The sequence below is a fragment of the Staurois parvus genome, unplaced genomic scaffold (assembly GCF_062004578.1).
Source record: "Staurois parvus isolate SC_StPar_1 unplaced genomic scaffold, SC_StPar_1.0 ptg000011l, whole genome shotgun sequence".
NCBI classification, from domain to species: domain Eukaryota; kingdom Metazoa; phylum Chordata; class Amphibia; order Anura; family Ranidae; genus Staurois; species Staurois parvus.
The window spans coordinates 3,637,365-3,650,850 of NW_028317807.1; the positions used below are offsets into that span (position 1 = coordinate 3,637,365).

The 13,486-nt window shown below is 44.2% G+C and overlaps 1 protein-coding gene across 2 annotated transcripts in view; it reads left to right on the forward strand.

Moving 5' to 3' along the window:
- LOC149473717 (aldehyde oxidase-like) overlaps nucleotides 1-13,486 on the forward strand; it is a 202,286-nt gene that overhangs the window by 133,490 nt on the left and 55,310 nt on the right. For both annotated transcript variants that reach the window (XM_089670160.1, XM_089670170.1), the window contains exons 17-20: nucleotides 209-378; nucleotides 698-824; nucleotides 11,665-11,787; nucleotides 11,992-12,088. In XM_089670160.1, coding sequence (XP_089526286.1) covers nucleotides 209-378; nucleotides 698-824; nucleotides 11,665-11,787; nucleotides 11,992-12,088 — 517 coding nt within the window. The remainder of the gene's footprint in view (nucleotides 1-208; nucleotides 379-697; nucleotides 825-11,664; nucleotides 11,788-11,991; nucleotides 12,089-13,486) is intronic.

The following is a 13,486-nucleotide window of genomic DNA, read 5'->3' on the forward strand; positions in this document are numbered from 1 at the left end:
TGAAACCTAGTGTTCGGAAGGAGTGTTAGGCCACTGGAGAGCATTGGAGGGTGTTGCCCTGTGTGAGGGAGCCATGGCCTGACTTACCTGTGTGCTATCAGCCAGGGTATTACTGTATTTGGAGCCTGCCTGCATTACAGTAACAAATAGCAAATGTTCAGTTAGGCTTCAACATTGTGTAAATTGACACATGAATTCATTCTACTAGAATGTCCCTGAAGATCAGCCTTCCCAGGACCCTGTCGGAAGACCCCTTGTGCATCGTTCCGGAATCAAGCAGGCCACAGGAGAGGCAGTTTACACAGATGACATGCCATGTGTGGATGGAGAGCTCTTTGTGAGATTTGTCACCAGCTCCAGAGCACATGCAAAAATCATGTAAGTCAGATGACAGTAGACATAATTAGAAATTGACTCCTAATATTTAGAAAATCTAAGTCTTGATATCTTCTCATCTCATGTGTCTTAAATGCTGTTGTATAAAAAAAATGCAATAATGAAATTACTAGTGGTTATCACATTATTAAATGTTTCTTCTTTTCTCTTCTTCCATTTGATATAATTCTGTATTTTAGCTGAATAAACTACCTAATAATATAAGATAGTGGTTTCACTTTTTCATAAAGTGAAAACACTTTTTTCATACATGTTTTTTTATAAAATACTTTGTATGCTGTCTGGGTCTCTGTTACTTTAGATCTATGGATTTTTCCGAAGCTCTCGCCCTACCAGGAGTAGCTACTGTTGTAACAGCGGATGATGTTCCTGGTACCAATGAGTGTTCTCATCAGGGTGTATCAACACCTCTACTGGCGCAGGGCAAGGTATAAAAGGATTGAAGTTTTTAAATGTCATATATATGACTATATTTATGTTTACCTTTTTTTTCCATGCTTGTTAATCTGTGTGCCCCCTGGAACTTCATTTATACTTCTTCACTCAGAAGATACATTCCAGCTATCTGGCTGCCTTAGAGGGTGTAAAGTCCTGAACATACAGGGAATGTCCAGAGATGTTTTATTAAAGATAACATACCAAAATAAATATAGAGGCTGTCAATGCTGGTCTTCTGATAATGCTTGTTGCCTGGTTGTCTTATAGGTGCTTTCTAAGTCAATGGCCCAGAACATGCAGATCAAAAAGTCAGAGTGACATCAAAGCCCCTGATCTGCATTGTTCTAGGTCAATAAATCAATGTATTTTTTGGAGAGAGGCTACCAATGGAAGTCTTTTTATTTCTGTGATTACTATTTCTTTTTTTCTTTTCAAATCTTTTTTATACATTTTTCGTAACACAGATAAAATAACAATAACAAAGATAATTCAAAGCAGAAAGTAAACATAGGCATGTCTCAGCTCCATGGCGCTAGTATGCTCATAGATCTAGCAAATCATTTATAGAATGGCCTTTAGGCCTGCAAGTATATATACAGAGAAATCCTTCAATATTTGCAATATCAGTTATCAAATATCTGGCTAATAGACCCTTGTGGCTTATATTGCATACATAGTGCTAACTATAGACATACAAAAACGCAATAAGAAAAAGTAGGAGGAGTGAGCAAAGAGAAAAGGAAAATGATAGAGAGAAGTAAGACTAGAACACAGATGCACCAAAGTAACAGCATAGGATACAAGACCGTATAATCATATAATCATATTCTGTGGTATAAACCTTTCTGTCCAACTGGACCATTGCATCTCAAATTTTCCTGTGTGTTGGCAATGAAGAGCCACAGCTCTTTCGCAGATGTAATTTGAGTTAACTCTATGGATCACTTCCAGAATAGAGGGGATCCTCACCGACCTCCATGCGGCGGTGATGGACATTCTGGCTGCGATAAGTATGTGGCCTACAATCGTTCTAAACTTCACTGGGTATAGGTGTAAGGTGATATTGAGTAGCGCAAGGTGGGATGCTGGGCTGGTTGTCATTCCAGACAACTGTGAAATAAGCGCAAAGACCTCTTGCCAAAACTTTTGTGTGTGAGGACACGCCCATAAAATATGAAGAAGGTTGCCTTCTTCTCCACAGTTCCTCCAGCACAAAAGGAACACATTAGGGTAAATTTTAGCAAGTCGATAAGGAGTAAGATAGCTGCGGTGTAATATTTTAAGAGAGCAGTTCCAATGATTTGATAAGGTATTGTTCAGGGTAGCCTCCCATTCGTCTTTAGTAAATGACCTTCATAGGTCCGTTTCCCATTTCTCTATACTGTGTATAGGAACGGGGTCGCTATCATATTGTAAATAATTGTAAAACCAGGAAATCCCTTTTTTCTGATGAATAGTGACAACCTGACATAATTTGGAGTCGATTTCGATCCATGTCTTCGGGTTACTCTTATGAAAACCTCTACTCTGTAGGAGAGGGCGTAGACCTCCACTATGGAGAGTGTTTTCTATATTGGTAAAGTATTGTAGCCTAGGTCTTGTAAAGGTTTGGTGTTAAGGTTAGGAATAAAGAATTCATACGCTGAAAGTGGTATATCAATATGAATCCTAGGGGAGGAGGAGTTTAGTTTATGTATGCCGAACATCCGCGCCTCAAGGGATGCGGCGATGGATGGAAGAAACGTATTAAGGAGTTTGGATTTGGCAGATTTAGCTATCAGTAAAGCCCTAAGATTCCTGTTGGGAACTACCGATTTCTCTATTTGTACCCATAATTTGTCTGAATTGGTGAGCCATTCCAGAAGTTGATCCAAAATAGCGGCATAGTAATACGTGGCTAACACTGGTAAACCTTTCCCCCCTTTAGATTTATGTTTGGTAAGAGCCAAGAATGAAATTCTCAGTTTCTTCCCCTACCATACATAGGTTCTAATTGCTGCTTCAAGTTTATTAAAATAAGCATTAGATATAACTATTGGAATCGTTTGAAAGTAGTACAATATTTTGGGAAGGATCAACATTTTAAAGGCCGCTATTCTACCTATCCAGGACATTTCAAAATTAACTAGTCTCTGTAACTCCAAGAGGACTGACTGGTATAATTTTTCGTAGTTATCTTTAAATGTGTTAGCAGTTGGAGATGATATACAGATGCCTAAGTAATCTAGTTTCTTATGGGTCCAACTATAGGGGAATTTAGCTTTGAGCTCTTTTAAAAGGGCTTGAGGTATGGCTATCGGTAGGGCGCATGATTTTATAATATTACGTTTATAATAGGAGACTGCACTAAAAGATTGCAGGGAAGATGAGATTTCTGTGAGGGACTTCATGGGAATAGTGACAGTAAGTATAACATCTTCAGCAAATAGACCAATTTTATGGGAGGTATCCGCCGCCTTGATTCCTGATATCTGTGGATTGTCTCTTGTTGCAGTTGCTAATGGTTCCATCACTAAGGAAAAAATAATGGGAGACAATGGACAGCCCTGCCTTGTGCCGTTTGTAATACTGAAAGGTTGCGAAAGGGTATTAGACGTAAATACCTGTGCGGTGGGAACGGTATATAACACCATAATAGCCGATTTTATATAGCCACTTATACCAAATTTATTTAGAGTGGCTTTCAAATATTGCCAATGGACCCTATCAAATGCTTTCTCGGCATCTAAAGCCAAGAACACCGCCTACGTCCCACGCGATTCACCTAAGTGCATCAAGTACTCTACGTGTGCCATCCGATGCCTGTCTGCCTTTGACAAAGCCCACTTGGTCAGCCTGAATCAAGAAGAGTTATACTAAGGAGGCGGGTCACTATAATTTTGGTGTATATTTTGAGATCAGTATTTAGTAGAGAAATGGGTCTGAAATTTTGAGGTCGATCCAGAGTTTCCCCGGTTTAGGTAAAGTGACAATGATAGCTTTTGGCATTTCTGGCGGAAAAGTAGACTTATAAGCATAGCTTCATCGAAAGTACGTTTGAGGTGGGGTACTAATATGGATTGGAATTCCTTATAGTATTCATTTGAAAAACCGTCAGCTCCCAGTGATTTCCCTTTTGGTAATGCTGTAATAGCCGCTTTGATTTCACTTTCTAAGAAGGGTTGGTTAAGAAGTTTTTGATGATCTAGAGAGGGTAAAGATAACTTATGAAAAAATTGACTGATCAAGTCTGGTGCAGGTTGGGGAGTGGAAGGGTCATCTTTAAGATTGTATAATTGGAAATAATAGGATCTAAATGCAGCTGCTATTTCGTTAGGATGATAAGTGAGTGTATTAGATACGCAGTCCAAAAGTGAGGATATTTTGGATTTGGTCTGTCTAGATGCTAGGAATTTAGCTAACATTTTGCCTGCTTTATTCCCTTGTGTATAACATTTAGCTTTAGCTTTTTTCAAGTTTTGACCATGACGCCCTAGAAGTAAATTACGAAGTGTAAGTCTAGTCGTTTGAAGTTCCTGAAAGATTTCAGGGGATAGAGTTTGTTTGTGTGTATGTTCGAGTCTAGCTGTTTTACCAATTGTGTCAGAAAAGGTTTGGTTGCGATTATGTATAGCTTGTGAAGCCAACTTCAATAAGAGCCCTCTACAGTACGCTTTATGAGCACACCATATAGTAGATGCAGATGTATCATGAGATGAATTGAGAGCAAAGTACTCCTCTAAGGCTGTAGTAATAACAGGGCGAGATGCAGAGTTACAAAACATAGAGATATCATTTCGCCATAAAAATACTGGGGAATACTTCAGAGTCTCTTCAATACACAAAGATATAGGAGCGTGATCCGACCACGTCATCGGGTGTATCTCGGCTCCAGAGATATTTTGCAACAAATGAACATCTGTTAGAAAGAAATCAATTCTTGAATGTGACTTGTGAGGTGCTGAGCAGTGCGTAAAGTCCTTTTCAGATGCATGTAGACATCTCCAAGGGTCATATAGGTTAGCTTCAGTAATGGCCGGAGCTAGGAATTGTCTCATGAGACATGAGGAGCTGGAGGTATCCAAGGAGCTGTTAAGAATAGCGTTAAAGTCTACACAGTAAAGTAAGAAACCTTTTTGTATTTTTGCCACCTTCTTCCGTAAGGAGTTAAAGAATCGGACCTGATGTATATTGGGGGTGTAGATTCACAATGGTATAAGCAATATTGTTGATCTCACATGCAATGATGAGGTATCTACCCCTACTATCCGACACTTGAGATTGTAAGGAGAAGGTGACAGAGTCTCGGATGGCAATGAGAACACCGCACTTCTTAGCAGGGCCATTAGATGTAAAAATATGTGGGAACATACGATTTGAGCAGCGTGGTGCTTTAGAGGATGAGAAGTGCGTTTCTTGAACACAAATCACATCGCCACGCAGCCTTTGAGCTTCTTTCCACATCATTTGGCGTTTGAAAGGGCTATTAAGGCAGTGTGCATTCAAAGATAAAATCTTTAAAACCATGGGAAGGCTTGGGTTTATGAGTAGAGATGAGCGAATCGAAGTAGGCGAAGTGGAATTCGTTTCGAATATTGGAAAATTTCGGACGCGCGAATCGAAATTTTTCCTAAAATGGCGGCGGACATGTGCGGCGACGGAGCGGGGATGTCTGGGAAGGCGCGCAGACAAGGCGCGCTGACCCATAATGCATTCCTTAATGACATGTGATCGCATTAGCCAATCAGCAGCCAGCCAGCCAGCACTGTGTAATGGTCGAGCTATAAATGGCGGCCATTTTAGAATTCTTCATTTGCCTCCAGTCATTCAAGAGAGGCAGACCGCTCTGTATTAGGGACAGAGTTAGGGCCACAGAAACGTTACTTGGGGACAGAGAAACGTTACTTAGGGACAGAGAAACGTTACTTAGGGACAGAGAAACATTACTCAGGGACACAGAATTGTTAGTGAGGGCCACAGAATCATTACTTAGGGCCACAGAAACGCTAGTTAGGGCCACAGAATTGTTACTCAGGGACAGACAGAATTGTTACTGAGGGCCACAGAATTGTTACTTAGGGCCACAGAATTGTTACTTAGGGCCACAGAATTGTTACTTAGGGCCACAGAAACGTTACTCACGGCCACAGAATTGTTACTGAGGGCCACAGAACTGTTACTTAGGGCCACAGAAACGTTAGTTAGGGCCACAGAATTGTTACTCAGGGACAGACACAGAATTGTTACTGAGGGCCACAGAATTGTTACTTAGGGCCACAGAAACGTTACTCAGGGACACAGAATTGTTACTGAGCGCCACAGAACTGTTACTTAGGGCCACAGAAACGTTAGTTAGGGCCACAGAATTGTTACTCAGGGACAGACACAGAATTGTTACTGAGGGCCACAGAACTGTTACTTAGGGCCACAGAATTGTTACTCAGGGACACAGAATTGTTACTGAGGGCCACAGAACCGTTACTTAGGGCCACAGAAACGTTACTCAGGGACACAGAATTGTTACTGAGGGCCACAGAACCGTTACTTAGGGCCACAGAATTGTTACTCAGGGACAGACACAGAATTGTTACTGAGGGACACAGAATTGTTACTGAGGGCCACAGAACCGTTACTTAGGGCCACAGAATTGTTACTCAGGGACAGACACAGAATTGTTACTCAGGGACACAGAATTGTTACTGAGGGCCACAGAACCGTTACTTAGGGCCACAGAAACGTTACTCAGGGACACAGAATTGTTACTGAGGGCCACAGAACCGTTACTTAGGGCCACAGAATTGTTACTCAGGGACAGACACAGAATTGTTACTCAGGGACACAGAATTGTTACTGAGGGCCACAGAACCGTTACTTAGGGCCACAGAAACGTTACTCAGGGACACAGAATTGTTACTGAGGGCCACAGAACCGTTACTTAGGGCCACAGAATTGTTACTCAGGGACAGACACAAAATTGTTACTGAGGGCCACAGAATTGTTACTTAGGCCCACAGAAACGTTACTCAGGGACACAGAATTGTTACTGAGGGCCACAGAACCGTTACTTAGGGCCACAGAATTGTTACTCAGGGACAGACACAGAATTGTTACTGAGGGCCACAGAATTGTTACTTAGGGCCACAGAAACGTTACTCAGGGACACAGAATTGTTACTGAGGGCCACAGAACCGTTACTTAGGGCCACAGAATTGTTACTCAGGGACAGACACAGAATTGTTACTGAGGGCCACAGAATTGTTACTGAGGGCCACAGAAACGTTACTCAGGGACACAGAATTGTTACTGAGGGCCACAGAACCGTTACTTAGGGCCACAGAATTGTTACTCAGGGACAGACACAGAATTGTTACTCAGGGACACAGAATTGTTACTGAGGGCCACAGAACCGTTACTTAGGGCCACAGAAACGTTACTCAGGGACACAGAATTGTTACTGAGGGCCACAGAACCGTTACTTAGGGCCACAGAATTGTTACTCAGGGACAGACACAGAATTCTTACTCAGGGACAGACACAGAATTGTTACTCAGGGACACAATTGTTACTGAGGGACACAGAATTGTTACTGAGGGACACAGAATTGTTACTCAGGGACACAGAATTGTTACTGAGGGACACAGAATTGTTACTGAGGGACACAGAATTGTTACTGAGGGACACAGAATTTTTACTGAGGGACACAGAATTGTTACTGAGGGACACAGAATTGTTACTGAGGGACACAGAATTGTTACTCAGGGACAGACACAGAATTGTTACTCAGGGACAGACAGAATTGTTACTGAGGGCCACAGAAATGTTACTGAGGGCCACAGAAACGTTACTCAGGGACACAGAATTGTTACTCAAGGACAGACACAGAATTGTTACTCAGGGACAGACACAGAATTGTTACTGAGGGACACAGAATTGTTACTGAGGGACACAGAATTGTTACTGAGGGACACGGAATTGTTACTGAGGGCCACAGAACTGTTACTTAGGGCCACAGAATTGTTACTGAGGGCCACAGAAATGTTACTGAGGGCCACAGAAACGTTACTCAGGGACACAGAATTGTTACTCAAGGACAGACACAGAATTGTTACTCAGGGACAGACACAGAATTGTTACTGAGGGACACAGAATTGTTACTGAGGGACACAGAATTGTTACTGAGGGACACAGAATTGTTACTGAGGGCCACAGAACTGTTACTTAGGGCCACAGAACTGTTACTTAGGGCCACAGAAACGTTACTCAGGGACACAGAATTGTTACTCAGGGACACAGAATCGTTTAATTAAAGAGTATGTCAGACAACATGCAGAGGAGTGGCAGAGGAGGCAATGTTTTAGGAGCGAGCAGACGTGGCAGCAGAGGAAGGGGTCGAGGCAGCACTATTCGCAGCCAGAGGCTAGTGATCCCGGTGTCATCCAGTACAGTGAGGAAGAGCTAACAGAGGGCGGTCAGGAACGGGGGGAGACATCCGCCTCTTCAGCAGCCAGGCGAAGAAGTAGTGGCGAGGAGAGTGGCTCGGTAGCCGGTCTAGAGACAGGTCTGTCTCCTGACCCACACGCAGCCGAGGGGGCTAGTAGTGAGGCGGAGACCCTAATTGATGATGATGAGGCTGATCGCACTTGGCAGCCTCGTCGTCATCAGGCTATTGCTTCCGCATCATCAGGAGAAGAGGGTGGCAGCTTGGCAGCGAGCAAAACAGTCGGTGGGTTGTCTCCATTGCCACACTCTGCCATGTGCCACTTTCAGGTCTCCTCACACACTGCTGGTGTGTTGAATTTTTTGACATAGGGTGCTGGCAGATTACGGGCCTCCCATAGCTGCTGCCAGGCTCCTAATCTGCCATGGGCCCCTGTACCGCCTCCTCATGCTGCTGCCAGGTCCACAGTCAATCATGCCATGTGCCACTTTCAGGTCTCCTCACACTGCTGGTGTGTTGAATTTTTTGACATAGGGTGCTGGCAGATTACGGGCCTCCCATAGCTGCTGCCAGGCCCCTAATCTGCCATGGGCCCCTATACCGCCTCCTCATGCTGCTGCCAAGTCCAGAGTCTGTCATGGGTCCCTGTACGGCCTCCCATTGCTGCTGTCTCCATCGCCACACTCTGCCATGTGCCACTTTCAGGTCTCCTCACACACTGCTGTTGTGTTCAATTTTTTGACATAGGGTGCTGGCAGATTACGGGCCTCCCATAGCTGCTGCCAGGCTCCTAATCTGCCATGGGCCCCTATACCGCCTCCTCATGCTGCTGCCAGGTCCACAGTCTCTCATGCCATGTGCCACTTTCAGGTCTCCTCACACTGCTGGTGTGTTGAATTTTTTGACATAGGGTGCTGGCAGATTACGGGCCTCCCATAGCTGCTGCCAGGCCCCTAATCTGCCATGGGCCCCTATATACCGCCTCCTCATGCTGCTGCCAAGTCCAGAGTCTGTCATGGGTCCCTGTACGGCCTCCCATTTCTGCTGTCTCCATCGCCACACTCTGCCATGTGCCACTTTCAGGTCTCCTCACACACTGCTGTTGTGTTCAATTTTTTGACATAGGGTGCTGGCAGATTACGGGCCTCCCATAGCTGCTGCCAGGCCCCTAATCTGCCATGGGCCCCTATATACCGCCTCCTCATGCTGCTGCCAGGTCCAGAGTCTCTCATGGGTCCCTGTACGGCCTCCCATTGCTGCTGTCTCCATCGCCACACTCTGCCATGTGCCACTTTCAGGTCTCCTCACACTGCTGGTGTGTTGAATTTTTTGACATAGGGTGCTGGCAGATTACGGGCCTCCCATAGCTGCTGCCAGGCCCCTAATCTGCCATGGGCCCCTATATACCGCCTCCTCATGCTGCTGCCAGGTCCACAGTCTCTCATGCCATGTGCCACTTTCAGGTCTCCTCACACTGCTGGTGTGTTGAATTTTTTGACATAGGGTGCTGGCAGATTACGGGCCTCCCATAGCTGCTGCCAGGCCCCTAATCTGCCATGGGCCCCTATATACCGCCTCCTCATGCTGCTGCCAGGTCCAGAGTCTGTCATGGGTCCCTGTACGGCCTCCCATTGCTGCTGTCTCCATCGCCACACTCTGCCATGTGCCACTTTCAGGTCTCCTCACACACTGCTGTTGTGTTCAATTTTTTGACATAGGGTGCTGGCAGATTACGGGCCTCCCATAGCTGCTGCCAGGCCCCTAATCTGCCATGGGCCCCTATATACCGCCTCCTCATGCTGCTGCCAGGTCCAGAGTCTCTCATGGGTCCCTGTACGGCCTCCCATTGCTGCTGTCTCCATCGCCACACTCTGCCATGTGCCACTTTCAGGTCTCCTCACACACTGCTGGTGTGTTGAATTTTTTGACATAGGGTGCTGGCAGATTACGGGCCTCCTATAGCTGCTGCCAGGCCCCTAATCTGCCATGGGCCCCTATACCGCCTCCTCATGCTGCTGCCAGGTCCAGAGTCTCTCATGGGTCCCTGTACGGCCTCCCATTGCTGCTGCCAGGCCTGTAATCTGCCATGGGCCCCCGTACCACCTGGTCACGCTGCTGCTGGGTCCACAGTGTGACATGGGTCCCTGTACCGCCTCCCATTGCTCCCACTCTGCCATGTGCCACTTTCAGGTCTCCTCACACTCCTGCTGGTTTCCATTTTGTCATAGGTTGCTGGCAGATTACAGGCCTCCCATAGGTGCTGCCAGGCCCCAAATCTGCCATGGGCCCCCGTACCGCCTCGTCACGCTGCTGCTGGGTCCACAGTGTGACATGGTTCCCTGTACCGCCTCCCATTGCTCCCACTCTGCCATGTGCCACTTTGAGGTCTCCTCACACTCCTGCTGGTTTCCATTTTGTCATAGGTTGCTGTATGGCCTCCCATTGCTGCTGCCTCCACCGCCACACTGTGGCTCCAAACACTGGTTTTGGCCCCGTGACTGGCCAAATGAGTGAAGTGTGCGGTGATTCTAAGATCGACGGCACTCATCTGCATGTCATACTGACTGACAGTATTATTTCTCTTCCCCAGCAGACTCCAAGGGCATTTAAATTAAAGGTACAGTGTTCTGCACTAATATTAAGTCTCTCTGAAGCCTAGAAACACCCTTTTTTAAGTTAAATTCACAGCGAATATATTCGACTCGAATCGAATATTGTCCACGAATTCGCCGAATCAGTCGAATCGAATTTTTGAATACTTCGCTCATCTCTATTTATGAGATGTGGTGGCCCTCAGGTGGTAAGATAGGAAATAGCAGGACACATTGTAAAAGCCAAAGAATTAATCTTACACTATTTCTTTTTTTAATCTAATGTGACTTTGAGGTACTATGAATTGCACCCCTCCCAACTAAGCCTCCATTTTTATGCTGACGTGCCTGAAGAAGCAGAAAGCTGCCTCATCAAGACATGCATCTATGGATGGGTAAAAATGTGCCCACCTGTACTTCATGGAGATATTACATTGGAATGAATTTCAACAAGCCAGCTGAAAGTTGAAATCAAGCTTGCAGTGAGAGTACATGCTTTGTAATTGAATGGGAAAGAAGGAGCTAATTTCAAGGGCCTACAAAAGGGACAGCACCTGGCTGGTTCAAAAGCTCTGAAAAATTTAATCACTATCTTTATGCTCTACAACCATGTAGCATAAGCTCAGAAGCGGGAGTGCTGGAATGTATAGTGGGTAGGATACATGGGCCATCAGAGAGGTGAGCACAGGAGCTCTTTTAATGCAAGAGAATTTCAGCTTGATTCTGTTCATAGTTGCTCATAGATCATTTTGGGAAATATTCGGTTATTACAATGATGTAACTGGAACTTCTTATTTATACCAAAATAAATCTGTTTTGCAGGTTTTCTGTGTGGGACAAATTATCTGTGCAGTTTTGGCTGACACCCCTGAGCAAGCAAAGAAGGCATCTGCCAAAGTGAAGATTGTCTATGAGGATTTAGAGTCAGCTATTTTCACAATAGAGGTCTGCACAAGCCATTCATTACAGACATTCTGCATGTGTTAGTGTTATGTTGATGATGGTCGCATAGCCTTTTGTCTGTTCATAGATAATGTTATATTACTAAAGGTCAAAACACCAGAAATGTTTATATACATGTTATTACATTTTATACAGGATAGCTTTTTCATTAATAGCAATACATGTTATTTTATTTTTTCATTTCAGGAGGCCATTAATCACAACTCATTTTACAAGCCACAAAGACGGGTAGAGGTGGGAAATTTGGAAGAGGCATTTCAGACAGCTGATCAGGTGCATGAAGGTAGAATACGTCTTGCTGTAGCCATTAATGACTTATATGTCAGAATTCTGCTATACTGAGCAAGATACCTGCTACAATCCTGAGTCATGTTATCTAGTTATTTTTTCTTTAAAGTGTAAACCCAACATCTATTTTTCAGAACATTTGGCATCATGACTGTATACAGTTTTCTTAAGGCAATAATTGTTGTGAATCAATTGCAAAATGTTTGACCTGGAGATCTTGTTGGTAACAACACTGCTGAAGGATGAGAATGTTAATCTGCTGCCTTGCAATTAGCAGCAACAATGTCAGCCTGCTGTGTGTACTCCTTCAGTTGGCTATTGGTATGCCTGTCAGGTTTATCAGATAGGCAACCCAACAAACAACTTAAACTGTTACTAAACCTACAACAGTAAATTCAGTCTTTATATGCAGTAAAGCACGCTTGTTATGCTCACTGTGGAACCTAAGGGGTTATTCCTCTACATTGTGTACAACGGCCATTTAATCCTGACTTCTCTGATCCTCCCCTTCTTCCAGTTTTCTCCTCTTATCTCCTGATAAGACATATGGTGTGGAGGCACTCTGCACATGCTCAGTTTGGTATGTATTGCTAGAGAGGTTTTTTTTTTCTAGGGAGAGTGCATGTGATCAGCACAGGGCCAATCAGCACTGTCCAGACAGAGATCAGGGGTTTTGCATCCTCCTAGAGCAGAATGAAAACTCCTCCTACAAGCTGTAACCAGTGCTCGGCTGGACACTGATAGAAGTCACAAGACTGCTATATACTGCTGATGAGAATAGCTATTTAGTTTATATTTACTAAAATAATTGCATTTCCATGTTTGTACAGTGGGAGATCAGATATAGTGAATGCAGGGTCCTGGGTTTAGTAACATTTTAAGGAGCACACTCAGACTGACAATGCTGCCGCTAATTTTGAGGCAGTGGATTGGTGTTTTTAGTTTGGAACAGAGATGGCTCTCACTGACAGGATCTCCAGGTAAGAACTTGCAAAAAAATGATTATGCTACAGTGAGGCATCACACCAATATTGTATATATTGCTACATTCTTGTGTGTGTGATAGTAACAGAAATGGAGATATAGAGCCAAAAAAATTTCTTATACAGAAAATTGTATACAGTGAGTCTTAAAGTGGTACTTAATACACAATAAATATGACATAATGCCATTTTGGTTGAACTGGATGGACTTTTGTCTTTTTTCAGCCAGACTAACTATGTAACATATATGATACAGTCTGTCACTAGCACTAGCACAGCAGTCTATTTTTCTGTAACTCTGTAACATGGTTTATTATCTGGTGATCCTGCCAACAAGTCTGCAATTTTTCAACATCCTTTAACAGACCAAGCTGTCCAGAAATATCCAGATGTAGCAGTTAGAGGGTTGA